At 44.8% G+C, this 18,592-nt stretch overlaps 1 protein-coding gene across 4 annotated transcripts in view; it reads left to right on the top strand.

Moving 5' to 3' along the window:
* The window catches only part of ALDH18A1 (aldehyde dehydrogenase 18 family member A1), a 39,201-nt gene extending 29,001 nt beyond the window's left edge, over positions 1-10,200 (top strand). For all 4 annotated transcript variants that reach the window (XM_061162248.1, XM_061162249.1, XM_061162245.1 and 1 more), the window contains 6 exons: positions 910-1,047; positions 3,306-3,501; positions 3,605-3,726; positions 5,385-5,571; positions 6,762-6,857; positions 9,166-10,200. In XM_061162248.1, coding sequence (XP_061018231.1) covers positions 910-1,047; positions 3,306-3,501; positions 3,605-3,726; positions 5,385-5,571; positions 6,762-6,857; positions 9,166-9,347 — 921 coding nt within the window. In that variant the 3' untranslated portion in view covers positions 9,348-10,200. The remainder of the gene's footprint in view (positions 1-909; positions 1,048-3,305; positions 3,502-3,604; positions 3,727-5,384; positions 5,572-6,761; positions 6,858-9,165) is intronic.
* The last annotated feature ends 8,392 nt before the right edge of the window (positions 10,201-18,592 follow it).

Below are 18,592 nucleotides of genomic sequence, written 5' to 3'. Positions count from 1 at the left end.
GCCACCTTTTATCCATACTAACGGATACTTCACTAGGAAAAAGTTTCCTCTTTAGCCAGTTACAGCTGAGATTTCCAACCTGGGATCTTAACCTTGGACGGCATCACGGAATACATGAATCCTGCAAATTACAGGGAGAATGCTGTGTGTTTGTGCATTTATTTGGGAAAAGTTGACATAATTTTTTAAGAGGTTCATGGGCAACAAAAACAAAACAGGAGTAAGAATTATTATTCTGGAGATAAACATGTTCAAGCAAGTTTTATTTTGTAAAGTTTTTTTTGATATATTACAAAAGCAGGAAGATTTTCATTCATCCCTAAAGCATTTAGAAAGTTCAGCTTCAGGCCTCATCAGATCAGTGTCATTAGCCCTTCACTCCCAGAGGGTAACTAACTCTCCTTGTAGATGGCCTGCTTCGTCCTGCCAGCAGTCTCTGCCACAGCTGTGCATTAGAGCTCTCAGAGCAACGACGGGGCCATGGTAGGGTGTGGCCAGAGGTGCTGCATAGCCTCGGTGCTGCTGAGTCAGGTGGAGTACCACCTAAGTCTGGAGGCTCCTGAGCACCTGTGGCCGGAGAGGGTAGGGCCTGTGTGACCCTGGGCACTTAACTTGGGTTACTCCGTAATGGTGCTGAAGCTGTATAGTACAGTTTCTTAAGATCTGTGCTTTGGCTCTGGGATAAAGGTCCCCAGCCCTGCCACTTACAAGCTGTGTGTCCTTGAGGAGTTACCAACCTCTCTGGGCTTCAGTGAGTGTCCTTGTCTGTAAAGCAATGGATAAGACAGGTACTTAATTCACTGGAATGTTGTAAAGATTAAACACGGTAGACCTTATAAAGTGATTAGCACAGTGCTTGGCACAGAAAGACATGCTCAGTGTTTGACTGCATTCCTCTTTGATCTGCAGGTGGCAGCCTTGGCTATAGCAAGTGGTAATGGCTTGTTACTCAAAGGAGGGAAGGAGGCCTCACACAGCAACCGAATCCTTCACCTCCTGACCCAGGAGGCCCTCTCAATCCATGGAGTCAAGGAGGCTGTACAGCTGGTAGGTCCCTGGGAATGAGCTCAGTCAGGCCCAGAGGAGCCGGGCCAGGTCTCTGGGTGTTTGAAGCAAAGCTCAGGCTGCAAAGGCAAAGCCACTTATATAGGCAGGCTTAACCGGAGGAGCAGCAGGTTCTGTGTGCCTGTGACGTTGGACAGCGCTGGTGCTGCCTTGGCCCAGATTGGGTGGTTCCTGAAGGCCCCTGTCACACAGCTGTGTTCTGGTACCATTGATTGACAGGAATCATTCCTGAGGTTATAGGCAGCAGGAATACCAGGCCTAGAGTGTGAGGCCTGGGCTCTGCTCACTGGCAGTGATTGAGGCCAGGTCTGATGAGATATGTTTTATGAAAGTTTGTCAGAAACCATCATGCAGCTTGTGTGAGGTCGTGCTGTTAACACTGTGGACACAGCACTTTCATCCATCATCTCATTTAATCCTCACAACAACCTTGTGAAAAGGATACCGTTAATTATTAGGTCCATTTGATAGATGGAAGAAAAATAGGCTCATTGGTAAAATAACACCCCAGAAGCACTCAGAGTTGAGATTTGGACCCAAGCAGACTCCAGATCCTTCTCTTTTTCCCTTGAGGCCCACTCATGCATACATTCCAGGATACTGTTGGCTGCTGGTGGGGAGGGGGGTTAGTGTATCTACAAACCTGCCTCATTACATGCTCCCCGCCAAGAAGCTGGGCTATTCTTACAGCAGCATAGTGGATGGAAAGAGCACAGCCTTGTAGGGGTTTAGGTCTCGGCTGCACCATATCCTCATTTAATGTGCCAGATTTCCTCCTCCTCCTTCCTGTTGGTATGTAACATATATAAAGAATCCTTGGGCATTCCCTGGTGGTCCAAAGGTTAGGAGTCCGCACTTCCACTGCAGGGGGCATGAGTTCAATCCCTGGTCAGGGAACTAAGATCCCACATGCCATGTGGTAAGGCCAAAAATATAATAAAAAATAAAATTAAAAGAAAAAATCCTTATCTTATGTGATGTACCTGTTTGCTCAGTTGCTCTTTGTGACCCTATGGACTATATGTAACCCACCAGGCTCCTCTGTCCGTGGAATTTTCCAGGCAAGAATACTGGAGCAGGTTGCCATTTCCTACTCCAGGGGATCTTCCCAACCCAGGGATCAAACCCACGTCTCTTGTGTCTCCTCCATTGGCAGGTGGTTGCTTTACCACTGAGCCACCTAGGAAACCCATATAATTATCTCCATATATATATATACACACATATATAACCACCCCCATAGCAAGACACAGAACATTGCCAACATCTGAAAGACTCTCTATGCCCTTCCCCATCAGCATGCCCCACCCCCCCACCATCAAACCTTTTTTTTTTTACTTCTTTCACATTCCATTTCTTTTGCCTATTCTTGAATTTCATATAAATGAAATCATACAGAATGCACTGTTTCATCTGTATTTCTTTGTTCATTATGTCCTCAAAATTCATTCTCATTGTTTGATCCAGCAATAGTTTTCCTTTTTTACTGCTATGTAGTATTCCATTTATAAGCATGTACTATAGCTTATCCTTTCTTCTGTTGATGAACATCAGGGTTGTTTCCAGTTTGGGGAGATGCAGATTGAAGTTGCTGTGAACCTTCTTGTAAATGTATATTTGTACTTCTGTTGTTAGTAACACAACCATATTGGGGGAAATTAAAAATCAAGGGAAGGAAAAAAGTGCCTATAATCTTCGAGGTCTAACACAAGCACTTCAGTCAGTCCAACCAGTATCCCAGGGTAGAGGTTGTCAGCCCAAGGCATGGAGAACCGTGAGTCCCTAGTAAGATCCAGCAGCATGTTATTAGGCAGTGATCAGGGAGCCAGTGGAGCAGCCACTTCCCTTTGTCACCCTCACAGCCTGGCATACTCTGTATCTTCGTGAACTTCCAGAGGTCACACTTTGTACCTCTTCTGTCATCTTTAAAAGTATCCATCCTGTGTTTTGGCTCATTGTGGCCTAGTCCTGTCTTCCCTTCCAGATTCATGAGTTCTTTGAGGGCAGGGATCCTATCCTGCATGTTTTGTAATGTGGAACACAGCACCTGACATGTAGAGTTTAAGCATTTGCTGGACAATTTTTAAATTCCCATGATTCCTTGTTTTTGGAATAAGTTCTCACAGCATCGGACTTAATTCTCAGGAGGTACAAGCATTTATCTGTGTAAAGGATGCTGCTACTTCCATAGTTTGTGTGATCAAAAGTCATCTTCATCTTTTTATTCTCTACCTCTTCAGGTGAATACCAGAGAAGAAGTAGAAGATCTTTGCCGTTTAGACAAAATGATAGATCTGATCATTCCACGAGGCTCTTCCCAGCTGGTCAGAGACATCCAGAAAGCTGCTAAGGGCATCCCAGTGATGGGGCACAGTGAAGGCATTTGCCACATGTACGTGGATTCAGAGGCCAGTGTCGACAAGGTCACCAGGCTAGGTGAGCTCGATCAGGTCCCATCTTGTGTGCGCAAAATAGTTCTCATTTCCTCAGTGGCCCTGGTTCATGTTAATAGAAACAATTCTTTATTCTCCTCTTTCAGTTAGAGACTCCAAATGTGAATATCCAGCTGCCTGTAATGCTTTAGAGACCCTGTTAATCCACCGAGACCTGCTGAGAACACCATTGTTTGACCAGATCATTGACATGCTGAGAGTGGAACAGGTAGGACAAGGCCATCACTTCCTGTCCTCACTCCCAAGATTTAGAAGCCTCTGGGATTAGACCGGGAGCAGCTGCCATTCCGTTTAAGGCCATCTGAGAAGCAATATTTTTGAGCATCTGCCACATACAAAGTTGTGTGCTGAGTACACAGAGTGAGTGAGACACGCCTATACCTCTAGAGGCTGGAAGAAACCCATACACAAATAGCTTCATTCCAAAGTGGAGTATGTTCAGGGCTAAGAGGGTTCAAAGATAACGCCGATCACATGGCAGCCCACTGAATGGACTCTTTCCTGGCATAAAGTTTATGTTTCTGAACACACATTCCTGTCTGGTTTGACTTGGAAAGATTATGCAGAAATGTTTTCAAGCCAAAAATTTACGTATATCCTCCCCTCCACAAAATGTCTTCAGTTACCAATATTAATGTGCTTATTAATGCAGTGATTTTAGGAGTGAGCAGTTTGTGTAATGTCTGCTCTTTTCTCACCATATCATTAAGATGATAAACAACCAGTGCCAGTAAGTTTTGAATATAAATGTATGTTCCATCCTAAAATCCTAATTGCAAAGAAATAGACACTCTCCAGGTAAAAATGGACAGTGTTAAATTTTCTGTCAGGACACATTTTAAGCTTTAATATCTGGTGTCATGGTGTCCTTTCAGAACTGTGTGAACTGGCACAGCAGTAGAGAGAGTGACTGCTGGCCTTGGTTGCTTTGACCCTGAGCATGTGTCTCTTGCCTTCCATCCTTTTGCTGGAAAGGAAGGCTTCAGTCAGCTTACAGATGTGGCATGGGAACCTGCAAGGACAGTTTGGAAAATGAAAATGGACCCCACAAATTACAAGGGAGTTAGATCACTTGACCACTTAGGTTTGGGGCCTGACCTCACACTAGTGGTCTGTTTGAGCACTGGGTGTGCCAGGCACCACGCTGGACTGGACTAGACTGGACAAGAGGAAAGCTCTCTTGTATCCAAGAGTCAAACCTCCAGTTCTGATTCAGACAGACCCACAATGTCACCAGTCCTTCTCAGCATCACCTGGACGTTCCTTGGTCAGAATGAGCCCGGGTGTGCACTTCTCAAAGCACCTTGTAATGCAGGAAGTAAAGCAGAGGGCGCCTTGCACAGAGGTAGGGTTCCAGCCCATAGGGAACCTGGTTGGATCCCAGGCCTGGAGGATGTGGGGCCCCAGATGGGAAACCATGCAAAACCTTGGGAGCAGTAGGGACCAGACAAGTGGGGCGTGTTGGTCCTTGAGCCAGTGCTTGATCCTGAAGAATTGTGACTGCATCCTCAGTGACCAGCCCTCAGGATCCTTAAATTCCTCTAGCCAGGAGTGGGATTTTAGTCGTGTGTTCATTTCAGTAAAATGCCAGCAGTCAAGGGCTTATAAGACTTCCTGCTTAAATCCCTGGTCCACTTTTACTGGGGGCTGTTGCTAGCAAGTGGCTGTCAGCATTTTCCAAAGCAGAGCATTCTAGAGGATGGAGGCTGCCTCTAAAAGGAAGCAGGGGCCGTTTTGGTTTCTAGGCCCCAGGAGCCCCAGGCTTATCATCTCTAAACTCACCTTGCTGTTGGATCCAGAAGGAGGAGTATGCACTGCCTGTTTCTGCCGTGTTTAAGTCATTGCCCCCAACTTCCTCTGGCCCAGGTGAAGATTCATGCAGGCCCCAAGTTCGCCTCTTATCTGACCTTCAGCCCCTCTGAAGTGAAGTCCCTCCGAACTGAGTACGGGGACCTGGAGCTGTGCATTGAAGTGGTGGACAGTGTGCAGGATGCCATCGACCACATCCACAAGTATGGCAGCTCACACACGGATGTCATCGTCACCGAGAATGGTCAGTCTGCACAGGCAACAGCACGCAGGGTCTGCCTTTTCTGCCTTGACCTCCAGGCTGGCCCTGCTCCGCTCAGCCCCTCTTGGCCTGCAGGAAAACACAGTCTCAGCGGACTGCTGATAGTGCCCGGGGTTGGCGGCACTTGCTGGTTCACTTAGTGCTTGTATATCTGTTACCCCGTTGTATTGTCACAGTGGCCCTGGGAGGGAGCAGGGAAGAAGTGATTGACTCCACTTTAAACAGGGCTCACCATGTGTCAGAGTCATCACCATTTAATCCATGCAGCAGTCTTTCCAGATTGCTGGAATAAGCCCATTTTACAACTGAGGAAGGGCTTCTCAGGTGGCACTAGTGGTAAAGAACCTGCCTGTCTGGTGCAGGAGACGTAAGAGATGCAGGTTTGATCCCTGGGTCAGGGAAGATCCCCTGGAGGAAGGCATGGCAACCCACTCCAGTATTCTTGCCTGGAGAATCCCATGGACAGAGGAGCCTAGCGGGCTACAGTCCATGGGGTCGCAAAGAGTTGGACCCGACTGAAGTGACTTAGCACATGTGCACACAGGTGAGGAAAGCAAGGCTCCAGAGGTTAGGCAGAGAACCAAGTAGCGTAGGGCAGAACCAGCTCTGCATAGTCACTAGTTGCTTCCCCGTGTGATCACTGAAAGGCATGCCTGGGTGTCAGGCATGGGAGGCTGACCTATGGTCAAGGAGAAGCCACCAGTGAGAACAGCTAGTGCTTACCAAGTGCTTGCCATCTGCTGGGTCTGGGACGAGTACTCCCCAGCTGTGAGTTCATTATATCCTCTCCACAAGCTGGGAACTAGGTGATGGTGTCAGTCCTCATTGATCTCAGGCATAGGTTCAGAGACCTGCCCACAGTCATCCAGCTGGTGGGTGTGGAGTTGAGACTTAAGGATTTGGCTCAGAGCCTGGAAGAAACAGTGTAGACAGGCCATTGCCACACTGAGGGTACAGGGAGATCTGGACTCTAACCCAGTCTTTCCCATGTGCCTACTGCTTCGGCAGCATGACTAATGAAGCAGGTTTGTTTTCTTCCTGTTACAGATAATCACAAGTCTATATGTTTAATATTCAGGGGAGTACCCCAGGGGCCGGCCCTCTTGAGTGGCTGGAAGCAGGGATAGTTTTCCCAGGCCATCCTAACTCAATTTATTTTCATTGTGCTGCAGAGAAGACAGCTGAGTTCTTTCTCCAGCACGTGGACAGTGCCTGTGTGTTCTGGAATGCCAGCACTCGCTTCTCTGATGGCTACCGCTTCGGACTGGGTAAGAAAGAGTCTGGTCGGAGAGAAAGCAGTCCCTTGTGGATCACTTTGTGGCCCAAGGAGCATCATGAGGGTGGAGGAGATGCCTGGCATTTACAGTCACAAATGTGGTCAGGGTGATGAAGACAGACTGAGGGAAAGTGGATTTGTGAGAGAGAATGGTCACAGCTACCATGAACTGGTAGAAGTCCTGTGTTCTAGGCACTTCACAGGTTAAGAAGGTAGGTACTTGTATTTCCTTTTTCATAGATGAGGATGCTAGGATTCAAAGAAATGAAGTAACTTGCCCAAAGTCACGCAGCTGGTGTTCAGACCCAGACCTGCTTGAGTTCAGAGCCTGGCTCACTCCTTCCACGTTTGGCAGACCACAGCGTGTCTGCATGCATGGGTTGTGACAGGTGTGCATCCAGGGTTCCATGAGGGCACTGCCACTGCAGGCTCACTCCTTCAGAGACACATCCAGGTTGCCTCAGAGATAGGAATCCCCCCAAGGATAGGACAAAAGAAGGCATTACTATTACCTATGCTGGGCTGAAGTATCAGCATCAGAAATAAACATGTAAGCCCAGAGGTGCAAGGTTGACTTCTTTTTTTTTTTTTTCCCCATTTATTTTTATTAGTTGGAGGCTAATTACTTTACAATATTGTAGTGGTTTTTGCCATACATTGACATGAATCAGCCACGGATTTACATGTGTTCCCCATCCCGATCCCCCCTCCCCAAGGTTGACTTCTAAAACAGACTTTGAAATACAAGGCTTTGGAAAGGCACCCTCCCTCTTTCCATCATTACTAGTAAAATCTCCATCCCCCCAGTAGTATAAGGATGTTTCAGACAGTCTCTAATTTTCAGGGGTACCCTTATACAAAGCTCCAATAAGGCATTTATGACATATCTGACAATTATTTCAGCTACTTAAAATATTTTAACTCCTCTGAACGTTTGAATAGAGAACTGCCTAGAGGAATAATTCTCACTGAATTATGAAACGTTGTTAAATGGGACTTTTGCTTAGTTATTCTTAGTCATTGGGCTCTTTATTTTTAATTCCCATGTTCTTAAAGAAGAAATAACACACTTGTAAGGGCTGAGGTTCCCAGCATTCAAGTGAAGGTCCAAGATGGGGGAGGAGCAAAGACCACTGCCTTGTCTTCCCATCAGTCACTCAGAGCAAAAGCTCAGACTCTGGTTGAGTAAATTCCTGTGAAATGTGTGAATAATAGTGACAGATAATATTTACTGAGCATTTACTAGATTTTCAGCACCATGCATAAGTACATCACATGCATTATCTCAGATTTATTATTTTCCTGCTTTTCCAAAAGAAAAAACTGAAGCAAGAGATGGTTAGGCAGTATGCCCAAAGTCATGTGGTCTCTATGCCACTAAACCAGTTTGAAGCCAGTGGTCAGTCTCCTTGCCAACCACTGCCCCAGGCACCTCTTTGCTGCCTGCAGCACTGCTCCACTGCCGTCCACTAGCTGGCTGCTTCTCATTGTTCAGGTTTCAGCCAGAGACAACTCTTCAGGGAGGCTCCCCCGACCACCCTGTTCCAGGTGCTGCCACCCTGCCAGTCTCTATCCCAGCACCCTCCACTGCACTCCATCACCACATGCAATTATTTGCTGAGGTGTTCTCTGGCTGCCTTAGCTACAAGAATACAAGCTCCATGAATTGCATCAATTATTCACATACTTTATCCCCAAGGCCTAGCCCACTGCCTGCTCAGTAAAGTTGGGATGAGCAGGGGAGCTCTGCAGAACACCACGCCAGACCCAGAAAAAGTCTCGATGCCCCATGTCTGAGGCTGGAGCAGGAGGGAGGGAAAGGAACAGTATCCTTTCAACTATTCAGTCACTGTCTTATGAGCACCTAGCAACTGAGCATTCTGGGGAATATCTAGAGCATGTCCCTTACTATCTTGGGTTTGAAGGATGCTTGGGGAGATAAAACCTCTGTACATTGTTGTACACCTCAAACAATGCCCAGATATTAGATAATGGTACGCAATCCAGACACAAGACAGATGTCAGAGACAGCACTTGTAGAGTTGTCAAAATGCACTGCGAATAAAATATGAAAGAGACACACATGTAGTCTGTTTCATTAGAAGAAGGGGCCTGACCATGATTTACAGTGATCAGAGAACATGTTTATGGGGAGAGTGGAAGTCAGGCCAGCCTAGGGAGGGTAGGTCAGGAGAGGAAAGGGAAAGGTGCCAAGTGAGGAGAAGGAAGAGATGGTCTGGTGGGTAGACAGGAAGCAGAGGCTGGGCAAAGCTGCATCCTCAATCCTTGCTTTCCTGTAGGAGCTGAAGTGGGAATAAGTACATCTCGAATCCATGCCCGGGGGCCAGTGGGACTAGAAGGACTACTGACTACCAAGTGGCTGCTGCGAGGGCAGGACCACGTGGTCTCGGACTTCTCAGAGCACGGAAGTTTAAAGTACCTTCATGAGAACCTCCCTATTCCTCAGCGAAACACCAACTGAGCGCTTTCAGAGGAGAGCCGGGCGTGTCCGAGGGGTCTTCACAGTGAAGCTCATCTCAAGCATCTCGGGCTGAGCCCCATCTTGTCTCCCACCTCCTGGTAGGACCTGTCTGTTGGAAAGTGCACCTCCATGCTTCTGGGCTGTGTGGCAACATCAATCTGGGCTAAGGACTCGTGTTCCAGCGCCCCCCCTTCTCTTTTTTTCTTTTCTCTAAGTTAGAACATAATTGCTCTAGATAGGGATTTTGCATGATTGCTACAGAGAGGGACATTGCTTCACATAGTGCAATTCCTTTTGATGATGAAAACAGAAAGGTGCGGTTTTCCCACATAAAAGGCAATGGAAAAATCACAGTCACTTTTTACCTTTTATCACCTCAATGAGGTAGAGTCTCCTTTGGCATTTGGTTGTTACAAGAGCCAGTCATACCTGACAAGTCTCTCAACATTTCATTTCTTTCACACTCTTGGTCTTCAGAAATGAGAGATTTAGAATTTGGAGAGGGGCAGTTCTTATTAGCATTCTCATCAGAAATAGTCACAGTGATGGACTAAATCATTTGCACTGGGCAGGTTGGCCTTCTGTATTTATCTGTGGAGTGAATATAAAAAGCTTTCTAACTGCTTGGCAGCCTCTCCAGATCCAGAGCTCAGCCCTACTTGTGACATGGCTGGAACCAAAGCTGTGGATGGGAGGTGCAAGTTTGAGGATGAAGTACCTACGGCCATTGTGCTTGAAATTTTTATATGAGTTATTTTGTCGTCCTTTCTCTCCAAAACAAAAAATTAGAGAATTATTTTAATACTTTGGATTCTTCCCCCCTTTTTGAGAAATAAAGTTCTTATGAAAAGCCTGTGTGCACTATTCACGTTCTGTCACTCCTTGTTACCCTCTTCCTCTCCCCTCCCTTGGGCTCTTACACCCTGCTCTTACACAGTCTCCTCTGAACATTGATTGGCCTCGACGGTGTCAGGTGTTGATGGGAGCAGCACAGGCAGATCCCCAGGGGGAGGGACTTAGTCAGAGAGGGGAGGAAAATGAGAGATGAAGCCCCAGGAGCCTAGGGACTAAAAACATGGTGATGGTCTGAAGTTGAGCACGCTGTCCTTGTGCCGGGTCCACACAGCCTTAGGATCGCCTGCTTCATTGACAGCTCTGAGCTCTCCCTTCCATTCTGTTCTTAACACCACTGGTGCCTGATAGTCTGCAGTTGAAAGATTTCTTGTCTCATGGGGGCCCTCCCAAAGAAATAAGCACTCACTTACATGCTTCTTCTTATCCTCTGGGGATGTTTTATGAGCACAAGAATTATGGTGTCATGGGGAGCATGTTCCCAGGCTGGCTCCAGATGCTACCTCTCATCCCGACCCTTACATGGTCAGCCACGTTACCCTGCCTGCCCTGCCCCTGAGTGGGGAGTTCTGGCATAGCTTGCCTGAAAAGGCAATAAACATAGCTGCCTGAAACTTTATGGCAAGTACCACAATCAGCTCCCAACCAGACAACAAATGCCCCTGGAATCAAAAATAGAAAGTGACCCAAGAAGGCCAAACCCTTGGGGAAGACGCCACTGAAGAGGCAGGCCTGGAACTGGGCCCTGAGAAAGACAAGTTGGGTAAGGAGAGGCCAGAGCATTCAGGCAGGGACTGGGGGAGCAAAAGCTGGAGGGGGATGAAATGCAAGTCAGGGAGCAATGAATATACAAATCTGGAGCTGACGTTCACGTGGGTAAACAAGATAGTACATCCCAGACAGCTGGGAGGTGTAAACTCACCCTTCTTAGGACCTGGGACAAGGGTGAGTTTAGTGCAGGAAGTGCAGCTAAGGTTTAGTCATCCATGAGTCCATTCTCCCTGTGTAGCCACCTCAGTCCTTAGTCCATTTCTGCAGAGACTGGGGGCCGTCAGAATTCTCCCCTCTTCCCTCAAAAGGAAAGCGATTCCCAAAAGAAGACCAGGGAGCGGCCGTAGCCTCACCAGGACTCCCACCCAGACTGTCTTCCAGCACTTGGCTTGTCCTTGCTCTAGGAAGCCAGCTCTCTATTCCAAAATCCTTTCTGTGGTCCTACCCTCCTACTTCCCTTTCTTGGCCACCAACTCCTGGCAACACGAGCTGCTGAACAAACCAATCCTGAAGTTCCCACCTCCCCACCTAGGGGTGAAAAGCCCTCAACAAATGTTTTTATTCTTCAAACCAAGTTTACTTGGGTTTAGGTTTTCTATTACTTAGAAATAATGATAATAAAGGTAGTTATAATAGTAATAAAAATAATGTCTGACAATATATTCATACATTATGGGGGCATTTACAAAATTATTAATATTCATATGGAAAGAAAATTGGGCAGCCATAGACTAGATTCTAATAGGTATTTGCTCTATATCCTTTATTTTATGAAACCACCTCTCCCCTATTTTGCAGCAACCTTGCTGAGTTCCTGTGATTCAAGGGGCTTGGCAGGGGGTGTGGGGTGGTCATCTCCCCCTGATAAGTCACCTGGTGAGCCTGTCTTTAGATTCCCTACTATCCATCGATGAACAGTGCACCCAGGTGCTCACTGACCACCGGGTGACATGGACTACCTGGGCAGAGTTATGGAGGTGGAGGGGGACTTCTCTGAGACCCATGGACCATTTGGGACATTGGCAGCCTAAACTGATTATATGTCGTTGCTGACTCCAACTCATCTCCTAAGCAGCATCTTCATTCTTGCCTAGCCATGGATGTAAACATGCCTTGGAGTCTACTGAAGTGGAAGGTGGGGTTAATGTTACAGTGTCTTTTCTGCTGGTGTTGCTGGCAAAAATCAATGAAGACCTTTGCAACTGCTCTTTTGGCAGCACTCGCCCTTTAGTGAGAATGAGAGGTAGAACTTCATTCAATATTCAGTGAGCACCAATTGTGTGTCGTGTGCTGAGTATAAGAGACATTCCCCATCCAGTGGTTCAACGCTTAACCTGAGCATTACTGCTCTACCCCCAATAGTTCTTAACTTCCAATCTCTACCACCTTTCTTACCCCCATTCCTAGGATAAACCCTTTAGCCAATAGGAAGACACCAGACCAGACAGATTTGCTGTAGGGGGATTGTAGGGGACTGTAGGGGAGGCAGGTTCCCTACCACCTCAGAGAAAAGACACCTGGTTCTAGGTTCCAGCTGGCCCCAAGAATGCTCTGACACTAGAGGGCAATCAGGGTCCACAGACTTAAGGAGGTCTGTCCTCAAGTCTGGATGAGCTAGACTCCACCAGCATCCTCAGACTGTCCACCTGGAGACGAAGTGCTAGCACAGCCCAGTGACTTGCAGAAATCCATCTACTTAGAAGGTAAGAACATGGGCTTCAGGTGATAAGAAGCAGAACAGAGTCTGGGCCTTGATTGCACCACCTGCTAGCTGTTTGAGCTGGGGAAAGTGTCTTTGAATTTTGATAACACTTATCTGTAACTGGGCTTTGTGAAATTATATATAAAGCACTCAGCGCAATGGCCAGCCTATGGTAAACCGTCAGTACTGTTAGCTGTATTATTCATTTTGTTCTAGCTTTCACTTAGTTCTGGACATTTCTATTTTAAGTCCAAACATCTCTTCCTAGGAAATGAAGTGGGGGACACTCTTGGGAGATAATCTAGTACTTATCAGGCACTATAGCAAGAGTCCTTACAGATGATGCCACAGCAATCTGAATGAATTATCTATTATTTTCTAGGCTCAGAAACCGAGGCTCAGAGAAGTGAAAGTGGCTAGCCATATCCAACTCTGCGATCTGGTGGACTATACTGTCCATGGAATTCTCCAGGCCAGAATACTGGAGTGGGTAGCCTTTTCCTTCTCCAGGGGATCCTTCCAACCCAGGGATCGAACCTAGGTCCCCCACATTGCAGGCAGATTCTTTACCAGCTGAGCCACAAGGGAGACCCTTGAGAGTCTGAGTAAATTCCCAGGTCACACAGGTAGGTAGTGGCAGAACCTAGATTAGAACCAGGTAAGTGGGCTTCAAAGCTCTTCACCACTACAGCAGGCTATAGTAGTAGTGTTTTCCTAGAAGTTCCTATACCTTAGCCCAAGGCAGGTTGTTAGGCAGAAGGAGGAGGTTGCCATAGCTACTAACTAGACCCCTTTTCAAGTAATCAGATCCTAGGTCTGCTCCAGTTTTGCAAGAGGAGATGCTTGTCTGGAAACTCTCCTCAACACCTGGCCCTGGAGGGAGCCGACTGCACCTGAATTATTTAGAGAGTCCCTAGACATTTGATATAATGAGCAGGTGTGGATGCTTCTCCAACTTTCCCCCAAACATGCCTTTACTGACCCTCTCCGCCTCCCCTAGTTGCCTATGAGGAAAAAAAGAAGCATCAGCCTTCCCACATTGTGTTTGTCTACCTCCTTCGTTCTCTATCCTGAAATTTTTCCATAAGAAGTGGGCTATTTTCCTTGAAAATCTCAAAATACTGTTGGTTTGAGTTGAAATTTATGTAAATAGAACCCTAACTAGTCAATGGATAAGTTGTCTTTTTTTGTTGATACACACACAGTGCATTTTCCTCTATCCTAAAGTTGTACAAGTCAAACCAAAAGACTGAATTTGAATAAATGGAAAAAAAAAAACAGGCAACAAAAATATTCATACTATGGATTTCAATCACATTAAAAAAATTATTCTTAGAAAAAAGACTGGAAGGAAATATAAAGTGGCACTTGGCCTATAGTTTTTACACCATATTAACATATGGAATAACATGATGGCAGTTATTAATGAATTCAGTGATTCTGGTAATAGGGTGTGCTGCCCACTCATACATCCTTATGTACCCCTCACATACACCTCTTACCTAGACCATCCAGCCATCCATTGCTTCCGTTCTCTCATTTCTTATTCATAGGCCAAGAGTGAGGTCACTGTGCAGCCTGAAATTGTCCTGGTAAAGAATTGCTTCCAAGATTGTTCCTGATCCTCTGTATCTAATCTGTAACTCTGTGTTGTTTTCAGCATCTTTTGTAGTAACCCAGTTAGATTTTAATGTGAAATTAAGCTGAAATCATTGAATCTTAATATTTTAAGTATCTATCTCTTTACAGTGAACTATTTGAAAACGATTAGCCATTAAAAAACCTTGTTTGTAAAGAATATTGACTGACATGGGGAAGAGGCTCACTACAAAATGTTGAAGAAAAAACTTGTCTATACCTTCATATCCATAGTTCCTCCACATCCACAGATTCAACCAACCATGGACTATATAGTATTGTAGTATTTACTATTGAAAAACACCTGTGTATAAGTGATCCTGCACAATTCAAATCCATGTTGTTGGAAGGTTGACTGTAGTTATTCTAGGTTCATATCTATAGTATTTTATCTTTGATAAAAAAATATTTGAAGCACATATGGCAAAATTTTAATATTTGGTCTTAATGCTGGTTATCAGCATTTAGACCAACAGTTATCACTGTTATATTACTCTCTCTGAATTCTTTCACAATTAAAAAAGAACAGTGAAAAGATATTTATTGTTCATATTGACATCTTAACCCAGTTATTTTTTTTTAACCCAGTTATTTTATCAGATTTTCTGATATCCCAGTTATAATGTCTGGAATAAAGTAGTTAAAGAATAAGTATTTTCTTTTAAAAAATAAAATAAGAAAAACTTGACTTTAAAGAGGATAGTTAAAATTTCCCAGCTAGGAAAAAGACTGGAAGAAAATGTATCAAAATATTATGAGAGATTCTTTTTTATTTTTATTGAAATATAGTTGATTTACAATGTCATTAGTTTCAGGTATACAGCAAAGTGATTTGGTTTTATATATATATATATATAGTCTTTTTAAGATTATTTTCCATCATAGGTTATTAGAAGGTACTGAGTATAGTTCCCTGTGCCATAAAGTAGATCCTTGTTGGTTATCTATTTTATATATAGTACTGTATATTTTAATCCCAAACTCCTAATTTATCCCTTCCCCCTCTTTTCCTCTCCATAAATTTGTTTTTTAGTCTGTGAGTCTATTTCTGTTTTTTAAATAAGTTCATTTGTGTCATATTTTAGATTCCACATACAAATGATATATTTGTCTTTCTCTGACTTGCTTCACTTAGTATGATAATCTGTAGATCCATCCATGCTGCTGCAAATATCATTATTTCATTCTTTTTTATGGATAAGTAACATTCCACTATATATATATACCACATCTTCTTTATTCATTCATCTGTTGATGGACATTTAGGTTGTTCTCATGTCTTAGATATTGTAAATAGTGCTACTATGAACATTGGGGTGCATGTATCTTTTCGAATTAGAGTTTCCTCTGGATATATGCCCAGGAGTGGGATTACTGGATCATATGGTAACTTTATTTTTAGTTTTTTAAGAAACCTCCATACTGTTGTCCATAGTGGCTGCACCAATTTACATTCCCACCAACAGTGTAGAAGAGCTCCTTTCTCTCCACGCCCTCTCTTGTCAGTGGTTCTTGCTGAGTTGTTGTTTTTATTGTCCAGTCACTCAGTCATGTCCGACTCTTTGCAACCCCATGGACTGCAGCATGCCAGGCTTCCCTGTCCTTCACTGGGACTAATAATGAGTTTTACTCATCATTATACTTTTCCATTTTCCAAAGTTTCTATTTTACTACTTGAAATATTTTTAGAACATTTTTCTTGTTTTCATAGCTACTAATATTTATTCCTGTGGGAAATTAGTGGTATGATGGCAAATAAAATTTATGATAACATTCTTTTAACTCTGCTGCTGCTGCTGCTAAGTCACTTCAGTCGTGTCCGACTCTGTGCGACCCCATAGATGGTAGCCCACCAGGCTCCTCTGTCCCTGGGATTCTCCAGGCTTTTTTTCCCCATCCCATCCCACGTTGTAGTCTGTCTTTTCCAGAGAAGAAATCAAGGCTCAGGGGGCTAAGTCTTGGACCTGGACCTGTGCCCGCTAGGGAGATTGTCAGTTCTTGGGCACCTCCAACCAGTGGCTCCTGGTTTGCCTGTTGCTGTGCTGGTTTTACTCCCATGCTCAGAGCCCTCCCAAAGCAAAGACATGCCCAAAAGCCATGAAGTGTTTCTGCTCCAGGTCCTTCACTGAACTCAAGTTTTCCTTCCCTAACTCACAAATAAGACTACATCTCTGAGTTGCCAGATTCTGTTTCCATACAGACAATTAGATGGTAAATAATTCAAGAGGACGGAAACTGGCAAAGTGGTGTGTGATGTCCAAATAGCTATCTTGTTTACCCTCTGGTGTAAACTTCAGGCTTGTCTGCAAGTCAGAGCCCCAGGAGTAGGTAAAATGTGCAAACACAGGAATGTCCCTCTTTCCATTCTCGCCCATCTTTGACTATTGTTGAGGGTAAGAATTGAGTTGCCCAGTTTGGTTAAAGTGGAACAGCATGGCTTTGGCAGAAAGATTCAGCTGACTTCTTAGGTAAGTCCATAATTCCTCTGATGATGGGTTGGATGTCCAGAATCTAAAAGCATCCACTTCCCCTTGTGGTGAGGATTCATGATCCAAAGCTGAGGTCTCAGCGATTTCACCATGCATCCTCCCTGTCTTCCTTCTGTGCAGTGAGGGAGATATGTTTCACCAGGCCCTTCTAAACCTGCCTGTCATTAAAGAAGCAGTCTTAGTTAAGACTCTGAGTTACAGGTAACAGAAACCACCTCCACCTTGCTGATGAAGAGAAGGATAATGTATTATTTGGACACAGGGTGTCTCATAAAGCCCAGAGGCAAAAAAATTTAGAGCTGGCCCACCCTCTCAAGAGACTGAAACTAGCTCAGGCAAAAAAGAGAAATTTGTGCCTCAAGTAAGCAAACCACAGTGAAGGTGAGTGACTAGAATCAGGGGTCCCAACATCCCCTCAGTGCTTCCACGCCTCTTCTTTCTGCACGAGGGCTTCCTTTCCTCCTACTGGAGACTTCCATGAACATGGGACATAGCCAGTGAAAGCTTGCAGACTTACTCTCACAATTCTGTCTCACCATACCCTCCCTGCCAGTCACAAAATTAAAAAGACTCTCAGCTCCTAGTTTCAGTGTGGAAAGACTCTGGTTGGCCTACTCAGGCCACTTATCCCCCCACTGTAGTGACTTTGTAGAGGAGGGGCTATGGCATGGTCTGGGGTGATTCAGCCATACATACCTGTTTACCTGTACCATGATTAAATCTTGAGATCATTTCATAGGACTTCCTCTTCTGACAGGATGTAATATGCAACAATAATCCAATGTTCCTGCTGAAACAACCAGAAACAACTGGATAAGTTACAAAAATTATATTTTTTAAAGACATTGGGGAGGAGTAGCAGCAACAAAGACTAATAAGATTCTGGAGAGGAAAGAGCCTTTTCTAAATGGATCTCTGACCATTTTCTTCCCTGGAGATATTTGCCAAAGCTGGGATAGAGCTTGACCCAGGCATAAGGTCTTTCCTGGGACAAAAAAACTCATAGAGCTTTTGATGATCACTGTGATCTGGCCTAACACTGGAATCTAGAGGAGCTCTAAACACATGGCCAGTTTTCCCCATGTAGCACTCCCTGAATTCTGGGATGCATCAGGAGAGACTGGGTTATAAGTGTCTCATAGCGGAGAGAAATTTCCCACAGACTTGTAGTAGTGATGAAAGAAAGAGGGATGAGGGCCACATCAAATACGGCAGCTGTCCCTCAAGACAGTTGCTGAATTTTGAAACAGTGTGGGGCAGAACAAAGAGCCAGAACTCCTAAGAGCAGAACTAAATCTTCCACAGGCTTTCAGAGTTGAGAAGACAGAGACCCAGCAGACTGTCAGTCAAAAGCTTGAGTGGGCTCCCTCCAAGGAACAAGATGACCCAGAGCTGTACTGGGACTAATACAAGAGCAATTCAGCCCCGGCTCAGCTGAATCCTTGACTAGACTGAGATGATCAGTCTTTTATACCATTAAGAAACATGAAAAGAGCAGGGAAATGTGACTAATAATTAAAAGAAAAAGTAGAGAATCAAAGCAGACTACAAATGATTCTGACATTTGAGTTAGCAGACCAGGACTGTGTAATAAGTGTTATAAACTTATGAGAGAAAATCTAGAAAAGGAAAAGAACACAACATATGAAGAGAGAATGAATTTTAGCAGAACTAGAATCTATATTTTAAAAAAAAGAATCAAATAGACATTCTAGAACTGATAAACGCAATATCTGAAATTAAGAACTCACTAAATGAAATGCTTCCTTACCAGTTGGTAAATACCTATCAGT

Source organism: Dama dama, chromosome 15 (assembly GCF_033118175.1).
Source record: "Dama dama isolate Ldn47 chromosome 15, ASM3311817v1, whole genome shotgun sequence".
Lineage (NCBI taxonomy): Eukaryota > Metazoa > Chordata > Mammalia > Artiodactyla > Cervidae > Dama > Dama dama.
This window is presented reverse-complemented; position numbering and strand designations above follow the sequence as displayed.